At 56.5% G+C, this 20,114-nt stretch overlaps 1 protein-coding gene across 4 annotated transcripts in view; it reads left to right on the top strand.

Moving 5' to 3' along the window:
• Window positions 1–20,114, top strand: part of TOP1MT (topoisomerase (DNA) I, mitochondrial) — a 53,401-nt gene that overhangs the window by 30,198 nt on the left and 3,089 nt on the right. For 3 of the 4 annotated variants that reach the window (XM_011975643.1, XM_011975640.1, XM_011975644.1), the window contains 11 exons: window positions 3,412–3,527; window positions 5,275–5,396; window positions 8,359–8,481; window positions 9,169–9,356; window positions 10,073–10,217; window positions 10,560–10,703; window positions 11,143–11,328; window positions 14,537–14,605; window positions 14,804–14,918; window positions 16,305–16,432; window positions 16,611–16,705. In XM_011975643.1, the coding sequence (XP_011831033.1) occupies window positions 5,283–5,396; window positions 8,359–8,481; window positions 9,169–9,356; window positions 10,073–10,217; window positions 10,560–10,703; window positions 11,143–11,328; window positions 14,537–14,605; window positions 14,804–14,918; window positions 16,305–16,432; window positions 16,611–16,705 (1,307 nt within the window). In that variant the 5' untranslated portion in view covers window positions 3,412–3,527; window positions 5,275–5,282. Of the gene's footprint in view, window positions 1–6; window positions 28–3,411; window positions 3,528–5,274; window positions 5,397–8,358; window positions 8,482–9,168; window positions 9,357–10,072; window positions 10,218–10,559; window positions 10,704–11,142; window positions 11,329–14,536; window positions 14,606–14,803; window positions 14,919–16,304; window positions 16,433–16,610; window positions 16,706–20,114 lie in introns of those variants that run through there. The other variant, XM_011975641.1, reaches the window with a different exon arrangement.

The raw sequence follows: 20,114 nt of genomic DNA, 5'->3' as shown, positions 1-20,114 counted from the left end.
CAGGACGCAGAAGGGCAGTGGAACCAGGTAAGGCGGCCCATTGAGCAGGCGGCGAGGGCCCTGAGCACCGGGCTGGGTTAGGTCCAGAAAGGGGAGTGACAGGCCTCGTGGGACGGCCTTGCCCTGCTTCCGGTTTTCCCAAAAGTCGGGCCGGGAGAGCATGCCTGCCGCGGTGTGAGCGGCCCGCCTCCTGCCCGGGGTGTGCAGGCCCCCCGTGACGTCACCCCTCCTTCCCCAGGCACCAGCCCACCAACCCTGTTTGGGGAAATCTCCCCCCTTTTTTTGGCTTGCGGTTTCATCATTTGTGTAGCTGTGCCTGGGCCTCAGCACTGTAGGGTTTGGTTAGGTACTTTATAAAAAGCTTCTGTTGCTGTGCCTGGTCTTCTGAGACCCGCCCTTTCCTGGAGTCGGTTCCCGGGTTGTCTCCAGGACGATTCTGCATGACCGCGGGCACTCACTGTCGTATCTGCATCACCAGGCACACGCCGCGTGGATCCAGTGGCCCTGGTGGCCGTTCGTGGTCCCAGGCGCTTTCCTGGGGGACATGTGAGTGAGAAGCCCTGCCGGCGCATACTGGGCCTGGGGTAGCCGCATGGGGTTGGGTCTCTGCGCACGAAATGCTGGAGGTTTCGGAAGAGCTGGAGAGTTGACAGCCTCACTGGTGCGTGGAGATCCTGCAGGAGTTTCCGCTAGTGGGTTCACCGTCATTCACTTGGTGCTTCCAGCGTGGTGTGTGTCTTTGGCCTGGTGGTGCGCTGTCACCATATCCGTTCACAGCTGAGGGCCTGCACAGCTGCCCAAGGCCATGCCGCAGAAATGTCCTGTCTGCCTCCAGGATCTTGGGACCCAAGAGAGCCCAGATGGGGGAGGGCGTCTTGGGAGGAGGGAGTTCTGGCCTGCCCTGGAGCTGGGGCTGGCTGTGGGCCCTACACTGAGGCGCATCTCTCCGAAGGTGCACAGGCAGGTAGGTGCTTTCCAAAAAGTGCTGCTGGGCTGCAGTCACCTAGGTGGAAAGGTGGGTTTGGAGCAAGGTCTCCCTTTGAAAGCCAGCTTGCGTCTGATGGTGGTGCTTGGTACGCGGGTCTCTGCAGGGGTGAAAGAATGTCACTACAACGTGCACAACGTGCAACGCTCAGTTGGGCTTGAGCACACCCAGCACTGCAGCCCTGCCTGGCTGCTGGCCTGCAAGTTATTTCAACTCAGTGTCTTCATCTGTGAAATGAGACTGATGGTGTGATTACCCTAGAGGCTTTGTGTTACTGTCAGTCAGTTCTTTATTTTTATTATGATTATTATTATTTCTTGAGACTTGCCCTGTCACCCAGGCTGGAGTGCAGTGGTGCAATTTCAGCTCACTGCAACCTCTACCTCCTGGGTTCAAGTGATTCTCCTGCCTCAGCCTCCTGAGTAGCTAGGATTACAGGCACCAGCCACCACACCTAGCTAATTTTTGTATTTTTAGTGGAGATGGAGTTTCGCCATGTTAGCCATGCAGATCTCGAACTCCTAGCCTCAAGTGATCCACCGACCTCAACCTCCCAAAGTGCTGGGATCACAGGCTTGAGCCACCACGCCCGGCTCCTATCAGTCAGTTCTGAGATACCTGTGGTTTCACATTTTCTCACACCCTGATTCTCTAAGAAGGCGTTGTCTAGGTTAAGAGGGCGAGGTCTAGGTTTCATTCTTCAGGGTACTTAGCGATGCCGCCTCCTATCAGCCCCACCCTAGACATGCTGTATTAGGGCTGCTGGGCTCTCTTGAACTCCTAAAACCTGTAAGAAAGGTGAGGCTGGTCTCACCTGACATGGAAAAGCTCTGCAGAGTCAGCAGAACCCCCCTTCCCCCGACTCTTCCCCCAGACTCCAGCTGCCTGCAGTATCTGCCAGCTAGCTTTTTGTACTTTCACCATGTTGGCCAGGCTGGCCTTGAGCTCCTGAGCCTGCCTCAGCCTCCCAAAGTGCTGGGATCCACCCTCGAAGGTTCTTGAGCCGGTTAACTTCTCCCTACTTTATCACCTCTGCCTCTGGCTCTTCTAACCCTGCCCATTCCCTCCTCTGCAGAGACAGCCAGAAAGGCCCTTTCAGAAATGTCAGAAATGCTTTCCTCTCTCAGACCCTTCAGAGACTTCCTGTTGCTCTGAGGACACTCATCCCAGCCGAACAGGCCCACCAGGCCCCTGACAGCACTACCTGGCTGGGGTCACGTGCGGGTCTCCTGGCTCTGGCAGGTGGGGGTGTGATCTGGAACCTTCTGTCCTTATGCGTCTGGGGGAGGCTCAGAAGGTGTGTCCATCTCACTCTCCCCCATCCTAATGGCGCTCCCACCCTCCCACCAAAGCCTCTCCCACTGAGGCCTTTGCACTGGCCATCCTAGATGCTGGGCTCGCTCTTTCCTCAGCCCTGCTGACTGAGCCTGCCCACTGCCTGCCAGCCATGCCCCGTCTCGCTCCTCTCCTCCCAGGCCCCTCTCAGTGTCTAGGTTCAGTTGAGCCCTTTCTACGAGGCAGTGCTGGCTCAGGGCTGGCTTAGGGCGGGCTTGGGCTTGGGCTTGGCTGGAGCCTCAATGGATAGACAATGACTGGCCTGGAGAGTTAGGATAGGCTGTAGCCACCATGCTGGCTGTGTCCCCGTCCTCTGCCCCCAACCTCCAGAGCTGAGCTTGCCAGGCCGGGATGCCCTGGGGAGGGGGACCTTGGCAGGGAGCCCTGTGGAGCCTCATTGTGTTAGTGCGTTGCAAGCCCTCCCCCACGCCGGACAGGAACCCTTCCCTGAAAACCCCTGAGGCTTCTGGCTTCAGGGCCTCCCCTCCCTGCCCGGCCTCCTCCACCCTGCCCGATCCTCTGTGGGTGGCGGTCCTGCGTCCTGCTGTGGTGCCTCTCCACTGGCTGCGCTGCTGGCCCCCTCCACCCAGCTCCTGGGAGGCAGGGCTGTCTCGTAAGCAGCCAGGTCCTTTATTTAGCTAATGAAACGGTCCCATGGAGAGGTCCCATGGAGAGGTTCCGGAGGATTCTAGAGCGGCTCTGAAGGGACCCATCTGGGGAGAGGCCCTAGAGCCTGGGAGAGGCACGTTGCCTTGCCCTTCCCCGCTTAGCCGGGCTTGGTGGGATCCGTGACTCAGCAGCGCACGGGCCGCTGTGGGTGGGGCACAGGCAGGTGCACAGGCAGGGGGCTGAGGTCAGCAGCGCACGGGCCGCTGTGGGTGGGGCACAGGCGGGTGCTCAGGCACGGGGCTCAGGTCAGGGGGGGTTGCCTCCCTCTGCAGGCCTTGTTTCCCCCCCCCCCCCCCCCCCGTGAGGTGGAGGCCACACGGCCCCCCTGCTGGGAGCCACAGGGAGGAGCCACCACGGGAGGGGGGAAGAGGCTCACACTGGGCCTGGCTCAGGAGAGTGACACGTGCTGTCTCCATCTTTAGGTGGGAGGAGGAGAAGCGCGAAGACGGGGTGAAGTGGAGACAGCTGGAGCACAAGGGCCCGTACTTCGCACCCCCATACGAGCCCCTTCCCAATGGAGTGTGTTTCTTCTATGACGGTGAGGATGCAGGGAGCGGCTCCTCCCCGGCCTGTGCTTGGCTCCCTGGGCATGGGCTCCCAGTGGGCATCTGGCTGGCTCCCTCAGCCCCGCTGCAGGCTTCTGGCTATGAGCGCTCCGTGCCCTCTTCTTGCAAGTGATGCGTGGGGGCTGCTGACCGACTGACCCGTGCTTGGAGGGGAGCAGCTCAGGGGCTCCTGTCCCTGCCTTTCCTGCTGAGCCTGCACTGGCTGTGCCTGTTGTGTCCAGGACCCTCTGGGCAAGGCCCACCCTCCCTCCCTCCCTCCCTCCCTTGCACCACTGTGTTCCCTGTGTGTTCTGAGTATACACAGTATGTGCACTGCGTGTACGCCTGTGGATCACAGAATGGTCACTTGATCCCAGCTTGTGATTCTCAGCAAGAAGCGGAGCTTGTGATCCACATGAGCGCTGAGCCACCCTCAGAGGCAGGACCCCGGGGGCTCTGGGTCAGCAGGGCCCAGTGCAGGACCCACCCCTCCTGCCCTTGAGCCCTGCTGTCTGCCCCAGGGCCGAGGAGCTTCGGCTTGGCTCTTGTGCTGCTGATTTTAGCTGCTTCAGCCCATTTTCTTCATCTCTGCTAGAAGGCATCCTTCTAAGAAAAGCAAACCTCTTCTCCCCCAGGGCGGGCCCCCACGCCGTGCTGTGCCCCTCCCGCCAGCCCTCCCGTGGGCCCCCTGCCGGGTCACAGGCACACCTGAGTTCGCTGAGCTGCTTTGATGCCATTTTTGGTTCAAAGCCTGTTTCTCCGAAGCTGGACTGGAGATTCCACAGGGACAGAGGTTCTAGCTGTGTCTGTGGGGGCTGCCCACAGGAGGCCACGGGGCCTTACTGAGCGTCTCGCGCTGTGCCCCTGGCCCAGTGTAGCGGCCGCCTCGCCTGCCCCAGAGCGGCCCTGCAGGACCTCCCTGGCCAGGAGGGATGTGGCGGGCGAGGACTACCCGTGCAGGGCCATGGCAGGCAGTCGGGGGAGCAGTGGTGTCACATGGGGCCCAGTGGGGCCGAGCCTCCACAGAGGGGCAGTGGGAACTGAGCCCCTCGGGCCCGTGCTGCTGGCCTCTGGGCCTCTCGTCCTCTGTCCTGAGAGGCTAGTTATCAGGAATACCTTCTTCCTTGTTACCAAATGATTATGCCTTTATTTCTCTAAAATTTTCTTATGAAAACTTTTCAGACACGCAGTTGGAAGAATTCCTGGTGAACACCCTCGTTCCCACCAGGAGCCTCTCGCTCTGCTCACCTGGCCCCAGCTCACCCCCTGCATCTCTAAACCATACCGATCTTAGAAGAAAACGCAGGGCCTGGTGGGACAGAGGCTGGCAGAGTTTTACAAGGTTACACTTACAGTTATTCCGTTTTCTGCTTTGAAGCGTTAACTTTTATTTTGCTTCCGTAATTTTGTAGAGATTGGTGTGTTTCAAAATTGTACATGTTCCATTTTCATGTAATATAAATGTAGTAGCAAAGTAAAGTGCTAAAGGAGAAGAAATCAGTAGCACCGAAATCTGCAGCGTTTTCACCACCCACTCCAAGATCACTGTGGTCATCACCTCCACGCAGGGTGACTGTCGTTTGTCATGTAGAACATGCTGCTGAACTTACGGAATAAGGCCTAGCTTCTTGCTCTTGGCGTAGTACGCACGAAAGCGTGGTTTAAAGCAATGGAGTCATGTCAGCTGGAGGCCAAGCCTGTGGCCAGTCTCTCATGTGATGTGTCTTTTGATGCCTGCAGGAAAGCCCATGAGGTTGAGTGTGAAAGCGGAGGAGGTTGCCACTTTTTATGGGAGGATGTTGGATCATGAATACACGACAAAGGAGGTTTTCCGGAAGAACTTCTTTAATGACTGGCGAAAGGTAGGTACCCTGGGCGGCCGCCACAGCTGTCCTGGACCTGGCTGGCCAGGCCCCTGAGGTTCTGCAGTGCTGCCTCTGGACGCCCTTTGCAAGTTCCCGGTGCCGCTGCGTGGCCACTCGCTTCGAGCTCCTGGGCTCAAGCCATCCTCCTGTCTCGGCCTCCTGAGTAGCTGGGACCATAGGCGGTGCCAGCGTGCCCGGCCTAGTGCACCTCAGACCTTTCCCTTCTCAGGCAGGCCGTGGGTGTGGAGCCGGATTGGCGGTAGCCTGACTCCATGGACCGCTGAAAGGACAGGGGTCTGGCATGTAAGAGGGAGAGTGGAGGAGGCCACTGCCATTTCCCAGCCCCCGGGAAGACAGGTTTGGTGAGAAGCTCTTTGGAGGGGAGGGTGCTCCCTCAAGGTTTTTTCCTTGCTCATTTTCAAGGTGACTGCCCTTCGCCCATGGCCTGACTGGTTTCATGTGTGTGCCCTGGGCTTTGTGCCCTGCGGGGTTTCTGTCGGCACCACACCTGCAAGACTCGCCCCTGACTTGCTGTCCCACGGCTTCTGCCTGGCTCTGGCCGGGTCCCGTTTCGTGCGTCGTGTGACTCGTGCTAGTCCATTTCCCTGTTCGTGGGTGTTTGATTAATTCCTGTTTTTGGCCTTTGCGTGTGTAAAGCTGCCACGAACATTCCCACAGGACTTAGGGATGAAGTTGTTGGGTCACGGGCTACATGTGTGTCCAGCTTACTGGAAACGCCAGGCTGAACTGTCCACAGCCTGCCACGGGTGTGAGGCGCCTCTCTAGTGGGCACGAGGTGACACCTCACTGTGGGTATGGTTTGCGTTTCCCTAATGAGAAGTGATATTAAGCATCTTTTGGTGTACCGATGTGTCATTTCAGTATTTTCATTTGTGAACTTCTGTCTGTTTAAAAAATTGAGTTGCTTGCATATTCCTCGCTAATTTATCGGAGTTCTGAAAATGCATTCTGGATACAGCTTCTTTGCCAGTTGCACGTGCTGTGATATCATCTCCCAGACTTTGCCTTTTCGTTTCTCAGTGAGGTCTCCAAGCAGAAAATGTTAACTTAGTTATTGAGTTTATCAGCCTCTTTTATGGTGAGTACTTTTGTGTCCTGTTTTAAGTCCATTATCAGAAATAGGATTTGTAAAACTTTTTCGTGGTGTTTGTAGTTTATATTTGCATTTTCTTAACAATGTCTTTGGAAGGTCAGGAGTTTGGAATACTGACTAGGTCCCGTGTATCATGTTTTGTCACAGGTTGTGCTTTTGTTGTTTTGTCTAAGAAATATGCTTAATTCAGCAGCACAAAGATTTCCTCCTATGTTTTTCCCAGAAGTCTTGGTTTTAGGTTTCCATTGAGGTCGGCTTAGTTTAGGTGGAACTCAGTTAATTTTGGTTACTGTGTGGGGTAGAGGCCGAGGCTCGTGCTTTGCATGTGGGTGTCTGACTGCCCCGAGCCAGCTGCTGGAGCCTGTGCTTCCTCGTGCCCTGTGTGGGCTCTGCTTCTGGACCCTCTTCCTCTGTCCTGATGCCACCCCTCTGCCTGTCACCACAGCTTGGTGAGGTGGCGCCAGCTGCCCGGTGTCCTCACTCCCCTCCCGGTCAGCACTTCTAGTCACTAGCAGAGCTAGGAAGGGAGGCAGTGTCGCAAGGCCGCAGAACTGGAATGGGCGGTAGATCTGAGGGCCCTGGGAGACACAGGGACAGACCCTGAGCCCGTGGTTGTGGCCGAGCAGGGCTCCGTCCGGGCACAGACGGTAGATCCGAGGGCCCCAGGAGACACAGGGACAGACCTGAGCCTGCGGTTGTGGCTGAGCAGGGCTCTGTCCGGCACAGATGGTGTCGTACCTGAGCTCCTCGGCAGAGGCGGGTCGTCCCCATCCCACAGTGAGACACGGTTTAGCAGCAGCTCCTGAGGTCTCACACGCCTGAGTGGCCGAGCCTGGACTGGGACCGTAAGCTGGTGCCCTCAAGCCTGGGCTTTTGGCCATGGGCTGTACAGAGTTTTTGTCGTGTAGGAAATGAGAGGAGAAACAGTTGCCTGTGACCTGCGGCTCTCCCTCAGGTCAGCGTCTCCTGTTCCCGTGTCCTGGCTTCTCCTGGGCACTAGTTTTCGTGTGAGTGTGATCAGTGTGCATGTAATGTTTTCCCCACTCCGTATTTTATCCTGCTTAGTCTCCACACGGGTAGATCATCATCAAACTGTTTTCTTCTGTGGTTTCCAAAATTCACCTTGAAACTGAATCCCCAGCGCCACAGGACAGAGGTAGGGCCTTCAGGAGCTGATTGGGCTGTGAGGACACTGCCTTGCTGCAGCCCTTAGGATTAATTTAGGGCCTTAGGGCAGGGCTGGGTGGAATTAGCTGGGCCCCTTCTGTCCTTCTGTCCCCCCTCCACTGCGTGAGGACAGCCTTCAGGGCACCCTCTCAGAAGCAGGGACTGGGTCCTCCACAGACATCAAATGCCGGGGCCCTGATCCCAGCCTTCCAGCCCCCAGAGCTGTGACTGTGGTTTATCACTGACCTGTCCCCGGGATTTCGTTGCAGCAGCACGTATGGACTGAGACTTTGGCCTCCTGAATCCCATCACGTTCACCAAATGAGCTCCCCATCGTTTATCCGGCTCTGTCCGGTCATGGCGTTTCTGCTGTTGCCCTTAGTGCCATCGTCATGCTCGTTTTCATACTGGAGAGTTTACTTAGGATGGATCTCAAAGTGGAATTACTGAGTCAAAGGTTTTAGCCAGTTTTACTCCTGACTTGTTGTGAAGTTGCTTTTGGAGAACTGTGCCCTCGGCTGCTCCACCCCACTCCACCCCTGCAACAACAGACCCAGCTCTAACTGTGGGGTCTGCGGGGAGAGGCTCTGTTCACGGGACCACAGGCCTGCACAGGTTCTGCCCGTTGCATGCACGCCTCCGTCAGACATGGTGAGTGCGTGTCTGTGGTTTGTGCAGGAAATGACAGTGGAAGAGAGAGAAGTCATCAAGAGCCTGGACAAGTGTGACTTCACGGAGATCCACAGATACTTTTTGGACAAGGCCGCAGCCCGGAAAGTGCTGACCAAGGAGGAGAAGCAGGTTGGGCTGACTCGAGCGTTGTGTGACCCAAAGTGGCCCCTGGGAATGAGAGGCCAGCCTGGCCCGAAGGCTGAGAAAGGCCTGTGGCCTTAGAAAGCCCCTTCTCACAAAGCTGCTCTTGGCTCGGCAGCCTTAGTGCCCCTGCGTGTGCTGAAGTGTCGTTCCGCTTCCCCAGAGCACATTTGAGAGTAAACCCAGTTTGAAATGGATGAGTGATTTACCATCATTGGTAAAGGGTGGGTTCCCAGACGGGTTGTGGGCTGGGGGCGGGGCTTGTGCAGGCCAGTCGGCTTCTGGCTGTTCTGTGCCATGCGTCTCCCTACATCTAACAGGAGCCTGCCGTGCTGTGATCTCCATGTGGCCTTCTCAGGGATTCCCTTAGCCCTCCTCCTCCATGGCGGGCAGCCACGCTCCCTCCCCCTGGCTTTACTGCTCAGGCCTAAAACAGCCGAAGCCTGCGCAGGGGCCGGGGAGTCCAGACCATGGGGTGGTTGGGCCATGGCTCCTGGTGCCCCCTGTGTGCCCACCTGCACTGTCCCTTGCCCCTGCGACCTCCATGGATTGTGAAGGGCTTTGAGGGCCCAGCTGAGTTAGCCAGAGCAGGGTGGTCCCAGGTGAGCAACAAGGGACTGAGGCCTATCCTCTTCTCTTCACTGCTAATGTCTACTGACTGTTTTATTAACTCAGAAGCTAAAAGAAGAGGCCGAAAAACTTCAGCAAGAGTTCGGCTACTGTATTTTAGATGGTCACCGAGAAAAAATAGGCAATTTCAAGACTGAGCCGCCCGGCTTGTTCCGTGGCCGTGGCGACCATCCCAAGATGGGGATGTTGAAGAGGAGGGTCATGCCGGAGGATGTGGTCATCAACTGCAGCAGGTACGTGGCCGGGCGGGCAGCAGGCAGGTGCTGGATCCCTGCCACCTGGGTGAGTCTGGCTTTTCTTCACCTCCTGGGAGAGGGAGGCACACTGAGAAACGTGTGGCTGGTGACCCCCACACCATTCCTGTGGAGCTCAGCCTGTGGGTGTGGCCGGGCAAGGGCGGCCCTCCCAGGATGCTTACCACGGGGTCAGAAGTCCTCGCCTTGCTGTGGCTGAGACTTTCTCCTGCCAAGGACACCCCGGTGTGGTTTTCATATCCCACACCATCTGGACGGCCCAGTAGCATTAGGTGTTTTGAACTTGTTGGAGGGACATTCCAAGTGGTGGAGAGGGGACTGCTGGGCCGCCTGTTGTACCGTGTGACCACAGTGTGGAGTAGGGACCCTGCCTGCAGGACCTCCAGTGGCCAGGCTGTGTGGAGCAGGGCACTCTTCATCCCAGTTGGTGCTGAGAGGTTTGAACAGAGCGATCCCTTGCTTGGGTGGCCGCCCAGCCTCCTGGTGCACCGTGGCCTTCCTGTGTGTGCAGAGCGCAGATTGAGCGGCTGCTTTTGTCTGAGCTGCCAGGCAGGCCACCTCTGATGCCAGACTCGGTCAGGAGCCATGCCACTACCATGGCCACCAAGTGGGATGGTTGAGCAGAGCAGCTCCTTTTGCTTGCATTCCAGAGAATAAGGTCTCCAAGTTATGTTTGTGTCATTGTTCTGCTGCAGGGACTCGAAGATCCCCAAGCCACCAGCGGGGCACCAGTGGAAGGAGGTGCGCTCCGATAACACTGTCATGTGGCTGGCAGCGTGGACCGAGAGCATTCAGAACTCCATCAAGTACGTCATGCTGAACCCTTGCTCGAAGCTGAAGGTGAGCGCAGGGCTCAGCGGGGCGTTTCCTCCCCGGGAGGTCTCCCTTAGGACGCTGGCAGGGAGGTGTGTAAGCCGGGCACTGGCAGAGGCTTCTGAGATGGGCTGGGAGTCGGCCAGCCCGCGCTGAGGTCATGCTGTGCCAGCAGCCACAAACCCCAAAGCCAGGAGTGGACGTGGGTGCCCACTGCCAGCATCACCCGGCTGGATTTGCTGCCCCAGCCCCTGACCACTCCACCATCGAGTGGAGAAGCACGAGGTTTGGGGCAGGGAGAGTTGACAGCCTCCTCCGTTATTTAACAGGAATACGAATGTTTTCTTTCCTGTTATTTTTTTCATTTAGGGGGAGAAAGCTTGGCAGAAGTTTGAAACAGCTCGACGCCTGCGGGGATTTGTGGACGAGATCCGCTCCCAGTACCGGGCTGATTGGAAGTCTCAGGAAATGAAGACGAGACAGCGGGCGGTGGCCCTGTATTTCATCGATAAGGTACGCGGCCTTCTCGCCTCCTGGGGCTCCTCATCCTGGCTCTCCTGGCGAGGACACCCAGTTGGATGGCACAGTGTGGCGATGTGGGCCTGTGTGTGGGGTGGAACTGCAGTCTGATGGGGGTGTGTGTGCGTGTGCACGTGTGTGGGTGTGAATGTGTGTAGGGTGTGCATGTGCATTGTGTGGTGTATGTGCACGTGTGTGTGGCGTGTCTGTGTGGCGTGTCTGTGTGGTGTGCATGTGTGTGGCGTGCATGTGTGTGGCGTGTCTGTGTGGCGTGCCTGTGTGTGGCGTGCATGTGTGTGGCGTGCCTGTGTGTGGCGTGCCTGTGTGTGGCGTGCCTGTGTGTGGCGTGAATGCGTGTGGCGTGCATGTGTGTGGCGTGCATGTGTGTGGTGTGCATGTGCATGCACCACCCACTTTGTTCCCCACCTAATAGCTGGCGCTGAGAGCGGGAAATGAGAAGGAGGACGGTGAGGCGGCAGACACCGTGGGCTGCTGTTCTCTCCGCGTGGAGCACGTCCAGCTGCACCCGGAGGCCGACGGCTGCCAGCACGTGGTGGAATTTGACTTCCTGGGGAAGGACTCCATCCGCTACTACAACAGAGTCCCGGTGGAGAAGCCTGTAAGTGCCCTCGCGTCCGGCTGCTCCTCCCTACGTGACACGTATTTGCTCTGGATGTCTTTGGGGTCGTGCCAGAGCTGCCGTGGGGTCTGTGGCCCATTTGCCACGTCCTGTCTGCTGGGTGAGGCCCGCTGTGCTGGGGCTGATGAGGGTGAGGGTGAAGGAGAGGCTATGCCCCATGGTAGACCCAAGGGGTCACAAGGGAGCTGGTCGGGGGCTGAGCAGGGTGCCTCTGTCACACCAGCTTTGGCTCCTGCCCCCCGGCTGGAGCATCTCCCAGGGCTGCTGGAGGAACACAGTGCAGACCCAGTGGTTTAACGACAGACATTTATTGTCGCTCAGTCCTGGGGGCCAGAGTTCGAGTCAAGGTGCCGGCAGAGCCGCACTCTACCCACACTCGGGGAGGATCCTCCTGCCTTCCCAGCGTCCGGTGGGACCGCGGATCCTGGGTGTGCTTGCTCTGAGGCTGCCTCTCGCTGCATCTCTGCCTCTGTGTCTTCTCACAAGGACGCTGTCGTATGGGAGTTAGGGCCCACCCCACTCTTTCTATGTGTTCGTCGTAACAGTCTCTGAAGACTCTATTTTTAAATAAGGTCACGTTCTGGCCTGGCATGGTGTGCACTCCTGTAATTCCAGTGCTGTGGGAGGCTGAGGGGGGAGGATCACTTGAGCCCAGGAGTTTGAGACCACCTGGGCAACATAATGAGACCCTGTCTCTAAAATAATAATTAAAAAAACAGCCGGGCTCGGTGGCTCACGCCGGTAATCCCAGCACTTTGGGAGGCCGAGGTGGGCGGATCACAAGGTCAGGAGATCGAGACCCTCCTGGTCAACATGGTGAAACCCTGTCTCTACTAAAAATACAATAAATTAGCCGGGCGTGGTGTCGGGAGCCTGTAGTCCCAACTGCTCGGGAGGCTGAGGCAGGAGAATAGCGTGAACCTGGGAGGCAGAGCTTGCAGTGAACTGAGATCGTGCCATTGCACTCCAGCCTGGGCGACAGCAAGACTCTGTCTCAAAATAAATAAGTAAAAATTAGCTGCGCGTGATGGTGCATGCTTGTGGTCCCAGTTACTCCAGAGGCTGAGGTGGGGGAGGATTGCTTGAGCCTGGGAGGTTGAGGCTGTGGTGAGCCTTGATCACTCCACTGCACTCCTGCCTGGGTGACAAAATGAGACCCTGTCTTTTTTTTTTTTTTTTTGAGACAGAGTCTTGTGCTGTTGCCCAGGCTAGAGTGCAGTGGTGTGATCTCAGCTCACTGCAACCTCCACCTCCTGGGTTAAAGCGATTCTCCTGCCCGAGTAACTGGGACTACAGGCGCCGCCACCATGCTTGGCTAATTTTTGTATTCTTAGTAGAGACAGGATTTCACCATGTTGGCCAGGCTGGTGTTGAACTCTTGACCTTGTGATCCACCCGTCTTAACCTCCCAAAGTGCTGGGATTACAGGCGTGAGCCACTGCGGTTGGCCGAGACCCTGTCTTAAAAAAATAAAAAAAGGTACATTCTGAGGTTCTGGTGAGGACACGAATTTGGGGGACACTTTTCACGCCAGTGCACCTGAGAGGGGCTGCCACCATGCCCGCTTTCCTCTGCTGCAGGGGCTATGGGCGGGACTTAAGCCTGTGGCTGCCCACCACCCCCACAGCCCCTCGCTCCACTAGCATCGATGCCCAGAGGAATGAGTGCGGTCGGGAAGGGCTGGGTAAATCTCTGGTCTCCAGACTGGCTTGAAGCAAGATTGGAATTTGGGGAGCATCCTCACCTTTGAATGGCTGTCCTGAAGAGTGATGCTATCCCCTCTCTGGGTGGGTACCACATCGCAGTGACGTTGGACAGATCCACGCACGACCTCCCTGCACCTCAAAAGCACAAATGTGACTCAGGCCGGGCGCAAGGCCCATGCCTGTAGTCCAGACACCTTGGGAGGGCTAGGTGAGAGGACTGCTGGAGCCCAGGAGTTGGAGACTGCAGTGAGCTATGATCGTGCCACTGCACGCCAGCCCAGGTGACAGAGCCAGACCTAGTCTCCAAAAATTAAACAACAACAAAAAAGTAATGTGACCCCACTATGGGATGGGGTGGAGCCGTTCAAAAACAGAAATGGCAGCAGAGAAACAGGAGTCCCTGGCAGGGCCAGGCCTCAGGCAGTCTGGTCGGGAAGTCAGTCCTAAGGGATGAGTTGATTGGAGGTAGGAGACAAAAGCCAACACACAGAAGGAAGAGGCGAGGGGGCGCTCACTGCAGTGCCCCTGCCACGGTGAAGCGTCGGCCGCGGTGCAGGCCTGGACGCGGAGTCGCACTCCGTCCAGACGGGACTAGCCAGCCATTTACAGTGCTGTTGAGGGGAGCACTCGGTAATGGAATGCGTGCGGCCTAAAGAAAAGGCGGGACGTAAAGCCTCGTCAGGATCAGCGGTATGAAACCAAACGTGTGGAGGAGGATGAGGGAAGAAGCCGGAAGTCGGGAGCTGTGGGCCGGGGCTTCCCGCCGTGTCCCGGTGCCTGTGGGTTTGTCGAATGGGGTTCATCAGCTGTGGTACAAGGATGGTAAGGGGGTCGGCTGGGGGTGTGGGGCCTCCTGCCTGTGTCTGGTGAGGGAGGGCTGCCATGCCGGTGCTGGAGAGAGCAGTGCAGACGCCACAGCAACCTCCGCGCTGGAGCCGATGCTCAGCGCTCAGGGGGGACCAGCAGGTGAAACCAAGGGGAGGGCAGGCAGGTGCAGGCGCAGGCTGGTGTTTCCTCGGAGCAGAGTTGGTCTCGTCAGAAGGGATTGAGTGTCCTCTCCCCAAAGGGACTGGTGGAGGGAGGTAGGACACGGGTACCCCAAAGGTCCTGAGGTCCTGTGATGTCCGATGAGTGTCCCACATTACGAGGGTGTGGGGTCACCTGGTGGAAATCCGGCATGGATGGAAGAAGGAGCTGGGGACTCTGGGCCACCTGCCGCGGTCACCCAGGGGAACTAACCGCAGGGCAGGAGTTGCACCCACCTCCTGAGCACGCCGCCCGTACTTGTGTTAGCGGTGACGGCCGCATTGGAGGGCAGGGGCCGTGTCGGGGGAGGATGCCGACAGGTGACAGTGATGCTGCTCGGGCCACCTTCCTCAGGGAAGCCTCCCGTGGGCTTCCAGGCTCTGCATAGATGCCCTTCATGCCCTTCCTTGATTCGGGTTTCTTCTGTCCTCTGAAATTCCTTCTTTCTCCTTCAGGTGTACAAGAACTTACAGCTCTTTATGAAGAACAAGGACCCCCAGGACGACCTCTTCGACAGGCTCACCGTAAGCCGGCTCGTGTTTCCTCAGCAGTGGGCGGTGGCAGGACCCGGCGAGAGGGTGTGGCTGCTGAGTCTGGCTCCATCTCTCATAGCAAGGCCCAGGGTTTGGCCTGACCCGACGGCTGAAATGCCCTTTCCTTTCCGTGGGAGGCTGGGACGGCCCCACAAAACCACGTAATTACAGAGACCATTTCCTCCCCAGACGACCAGCCTGAACAAACACCTCCACGAGCTGATGGACGGGCTGACGGCCAAGGTGTTCCGGACCTACAACGCCTCCGTGACTCTGCAGGAGCAGCTGCGGGCCCTGACACGTGGTGAGCAGGCCCCACACCCACACTCACGCCGGGGAGCGTGGCCCCTACCCCAGGCAGGGCTCCCCTGCTGGCCCTTGTTGAGTGAGCCTCGGGGTGGGGCCGCTTCTTTGGGAAATGGGCTGAGGCTGTGGGCTGGCTGCTTGGCGGCCTCGGTGGCCGGAGTCCTGGGGAGGAGGAGGGAAGTGCTGGCCCTCGGGACCCCAGGCATCCCAGCCATGTGCTCCCTGCGGGGAGCCCCTGCTGCTGAGGCGGTTGTTCCTCAGCTCCTCCTCAGGGTTCTTTCTTGAAGGCCCAGGAGGCCTCTGCACTTTCCGGTGGTTCTGCCCCTCCCGCCCTCAGCTGTCTGAGCACCCTGACCTCTGGGCCTCTGTCCGCAGCCCCTGCCTCAGCTTCTGCTCTTAGAGCTTAGAGCTTCTGCTCTTAGTCCCCTGCCATCAACCTGGGGAGGCCGTCCAAGCTCGGCGAGGGCCTCTCCTCCCTCTGCCCTTGGCGCTGCCCCTGCTCCGTGATGTCCGGGCTGCTCCGTGGTGATGTCCGGGCTGCTCTGTGATGTCCGGGCAGATCAGACGCACAGACTCGTCCAGAGGGTGCCTCCCACCCCGGTGCCCTCCGCATTCCCCAAGCAGGGCTTCCTGGAGGAGGCACCGAGTCCGGGCACTCAGGGGCACTGACACTCGGCCTGTGTTTTGTGGGCACCCATGGGCCTCAGAGGCCGGTGCTGTGCTGCCCTGGGGACACCCCTGTGAGCTGGGGCAGCGTTGGGCTGTGGGATGTGAAGGAGCTAGCTGGCATCCAGGTGAGAGCCCCAGCAGAGATGCTCCCTCCACCGAGGGAGGCAGGAGATTCTGGGTGAGGACGTAGGGGCCGAGGCTGGGCCTGGGAGAGGAAACGAAGGTGCTGGGCCCCTTGCGGACGCACTTCCAGAGCTGGGTGGGCTGTGCAGGAGGGGCGTGAAGGAGTGGCCGCTCCAGCAGGTGTCTGGGGCCAGTGTTTACGTTCTCTGAATCTCGTTCCTGACTGGAAAATGGAGACAACATGGTACCTTGAGGGGATGTTGCCAGGGAAACCAGGTGCTGGGACTTGTGACAGGCAGGGCCCCGCAGACTCACCTGTCCAGGTGGCTGGGCCTCCTTCTTGCTACAGGGCTTTGGAAGGCCTGGGTGGTGCTACCTGTGCTGTGGCCACACCCGAGGCCTTGCTGTGGTTAAAGACGCGGGGCCACCTCGGAGGGTCACTGACCCTCGGCCCTCGCTTTCCCCATCCCAGCGGGTGCCTGTGTGAGTGGAAGGGGCTGTGCTGTGTGGCGCGTTGAGTAAGTCCGACTCAGGGCAGACAGGGAGGGCGGCTGCCCCATGGGTGCTGCTTCTGACAGCCCGTGCCTCTCAGCCGAGGACAGCATAGCAGCCAAGATCTTATCCTACAACCGAGCCAACCGAGCCGTGGCCATTCTCTGCAACCATCAGCGAGCGACCTCCAGCACGTTTGAGAAATCGATGCAGAATCTCCAGACCAAGGTAACAGCTCCCAGGAGAGCCCCCAGCCCAGCCCTCAAGGGACCCCTCCCCGCTTCCCGGAGCCTCGGCACAGGCCGGGGAGCCAGCCGCGGTGGGCATGGAGGGTGTGGGAGGGTGTGGGCGCAGCGGCTGGTGTGAGACAGGGAGGGGCAGCCCTGTCTGGACCCTTTCCCTGCAGATCCAGGTGAAGAAGGAGCAGGTGGCTGAGGCCAGGGCAGAGCTGAGGAAGGCCAGGGCCGAGCACAAAGCCCAAGGGGATGGCAAGTCCAGGAGGTGAGTACCCGTGACCTCAGACGCCGTCTCCCGGGGCCCTGTCCCAACCCAGATGTGGCAGCTTTGGACCCGCCTTCCTAAGGCCAGTTTTGTTTTCCTCTTCAATTGTTATTTTGTGATTTTTTATTTTTATAAAAACCTCCCAGGTTCAAGTGATTCCTACCTCAGCCTCCCAAGTAGCTGGGATTACAGGCGTGCACCACCATGCCCGGTTAATTCATTTATTTAGTAGAAACAGGTTTTCTCCATGTTGGCCAGGCTGGTCAAACTCCTGGCCTCAAGTGATCCTCCTGACTCGGCATCTCAAATGCTGGGATTACAGGCCTGAGCCACCACGCCTGGCCAACTTTGTGATTTTTCAAAATACAAACTCTATGCCTTGTGGACAAGAGTGGGACATACGGAGCCATGGGAGGAGGAGACCCTGGCCGCTGAGGTTTGTGATTGTCTTTGTGGGGTCAGGAAATGAGAAGAAGGTGCCAGACTCTTCTCCAGGGCGGCGGCACCATCCCCTCCTCACCAGCAGCACGTGAGGGCCCCGACTCCTCTGTCCCGGCGCCACTGTAGGGTCAGTTTTCCGTGTGTCGATCAGAGCCCAGTGGGTGTGAAGTGGGTGAGATCGCGGGTGCTCTTGGCAGGTGCTTGTTGCCCATTTCTGTATCGTCTCTGGAGAATGACTGCTCAGATCCTCTGTCCATGTTTTGGTCGGGTGGTCACTTTATTACTGACCTGGCAGAGCTCGTCGATGTTTCTCCCACTCTTGGGTTGTCTTTGTTCTTTCTTTCTTTTTTTTCTTTTCCTTTGGAGACACAGTGTTGCTCTGTCGCCCAGGCTGGAGTGCAATGGTGTGATCTCGGCTCGCTGCAATCTCTGCCTCCCGGGTTCAAGCAATTCTCCTGCCTCAGGCTCCTGAGTAGCTGGGATTATAGGCGCCACTACCATGCCCAGCTAATTATTTGTATTTTAGTAGAGACGGGCTTTCACCGTGTTGCCCAGGCTGGTCTTGAACTCCTGAGCTCAGGCAGTCTGCCCGCCTCAGCCTCCCAAAGTGCTGGGATTACAGGCATGAGTCACCATGCCCAGCACCCCCCACCCCCCGTTTTTTTTTTGAGATGGAGTCTTGCTCTGTCGCCGAGGCTAGAGTGCAGTGGCGCGATCTTGCCTCACTGCAACCTCTGCCTCCTGGGTTCAAGCAATTCTCCTGCCTCAGCCTCCCGAGTAGCTGGGACTACAGACACACACCACTACACCTGGCTAATGTTTGTAATTCAGTAGAGATGGGGTTTCACCATATTGGTCAGGCTGGTCTTGAACTCCTGACCTCAGGTGATCCACCCACCTCGGCCTCCCAAAGTGCTGGGATTACAGGCATGAGCCACCATGCCCGGCAATGTCTTTGTTCTTTCTTGTTGGTGTCCTGTGACACATTTTAAGATTTGAATGAGTCCAGTTTATCTGTTTTTTTTTTTTTCTTTTGTAGCTTATTTTTGTGTCATGTCCGAGAAGGCTTTACCTAACCCAAGGCCATGAAGATAGATTTCTCTGTTTTCTCCTAAGAGGTTTATAGGTTTGCTCTTACATTTGGGTCATTGGTTCTGAGTTAATTTTTGTGTGTGATCTGAGGGAAGGGCCCAGGGTCATCCTCTTGTATGTGGACAGCCAGATGTCTCAGCCTCCTGAATAGCTGGGACCACAGGTGTGAACCGCCACACCTGGCTAACTTTTACACTAAGAAAATTTTTGTATGTTGCCCAAGCTACTCTTGAACTCCTGGCTTTAAGCAATCCTGCCTTGGCCTCCCAGAGCTCTGAGATTACAAGTATGAGCCACCGTGCCTGGCCCTTAGGACTGTATCTATAAAGGCCATATTGTATGCAAACAGAGATAGTTTTACTTCTTTTCCAATCATATGCCTTTTATTTCATATTTTTGCATTATGGACCTAGCAGGAATCTCCCGTACACTGGACATGAATGGGACATCCTTGCCTTGTTCCTGATACTGGGGGCAAAATTCTCATGCTTTTATCACGGAATATGATGTTAACTGTAGGTTTTTCACAGAAGCTGTTTGTCAAGTTAACAAAATTTACTTCTATTCCTAGTTTGTTGAGGTCTTTTTTAATCATGAAGAGCATTGGATTTTGTCAAATGGTTTTTCTGCACCTGTTGAGATCTTGTTTTTGTCCCTTCCTTATATTGGATGTATTATACTAATTGATGATCAGATGTGAAACCATCCTTGCATTCCTGGGATAAATCCTACTTGATCCTATTGTGTAATCATTTTTGTCCATTGCTGGATTCAGTTTGCTGATATTTTGTTGAGGTTTTTGCTTCTGTATTCATGAGCATGTTAGTCTATAGTTTTCTTATGATGTCATTGATTTTGGTATCAGGTAATGCTGGTAATGAGTTGAATAATATTTAATATAATATCTAATATTTCATGAAAGTTTATGAAAAATTGGTGCCTTTTTAAAGAGAGAGAGTCTTGCTGTGTTGCTCAGGCTGGTCTTGAACTCCTGGGCTCAAGCAATCCTTCCACCTCAGCTTCCCAAATAGCTGAGACTATAGGCTTGCACTGCTGTGTGTGGCTAGGGTCAGTTTGTTAAATGAATTCACTGGTGAAACCATCTAGGCCTGGGCTTTTCTTTGAGAGAAGTTTAAAGTTACTGATACAATCACTTGTTCTAGTTCTACTCATATTTTCTATACTTCGTGAGTCAGTTCTGGTAGTTTGTATCTTTCTGGGAATTTGTTTAGTCTAGGGTGTCTAACTGGCCGGTGCCCAGTTATTCACAGTATTCCCATATTATCTTTTTTCTTTCTTTGTGATGTTCCCTCTTTCATTCATTCCTTATTAGTGTGGCTGTGGTTCTTTTTTTTGAGATGGAGTCTCGCTCTGTTACCCAGGCTGTAGTGCAATGGTGCCATCTCGGCTCACCACAACCTCCGCCTCCTGGGTTCAAGCAATTCTTCTGCCTCAGCCTCCTGAGTAGCTGGGATTATAGGTGCACGCCACCACGCCTGGCTAATTTTTGTATTTTTAGTAGGGACAGAGTTTCACCATGTTAGCCAGGATGGTCTCAATCTCCTGACCTCGTGATCCGCCCGCCTCGACCTCCCAAAGTGCTGGGATTACAGGTGTGAGCCACTGCTCCTGGCATGGCTGTGGTTCTTAAAGGGTAAAACTTTTCAGGACGAGCATCGTGAGATGCAGGGGTCTGTTTTTAATAGTGGCATGTGTGAAGGAAATGTCCATTGGACTAAAGGGTATTCAGTGAAAAATAAGGCTGTGACCCACCCCTGACCTGTCCCCAGAGGCAGCTGCTGTGAAATTTCTTTTTTTTTTTTTTTTTTTTGAGACGGAGTCTCGCTCTGTCGCCCAGGCTGGAGTGCAGTGGCCG

Source organism: Mandrillus leucophaeus, unplaced genomic scaffold (assembly GCF_000951045.1).
Source record: "Mandrillus leucophaeus isolate KB7577 unplaced genomic scaffold, Mleu.le_1.0 Scaffold158, whole genome shotgun sequence".
In the NCBI taxonomy this organism is placed as follows: Eukaryota; Metazoa; Chordata; class Mammalia; order Primates; family Cercopithecidae; genus Mandrillus; species Mandrillus leucophaeus.
This window is presented reverse-complemented; position numbering and strand designations above follow the sequence as displayed.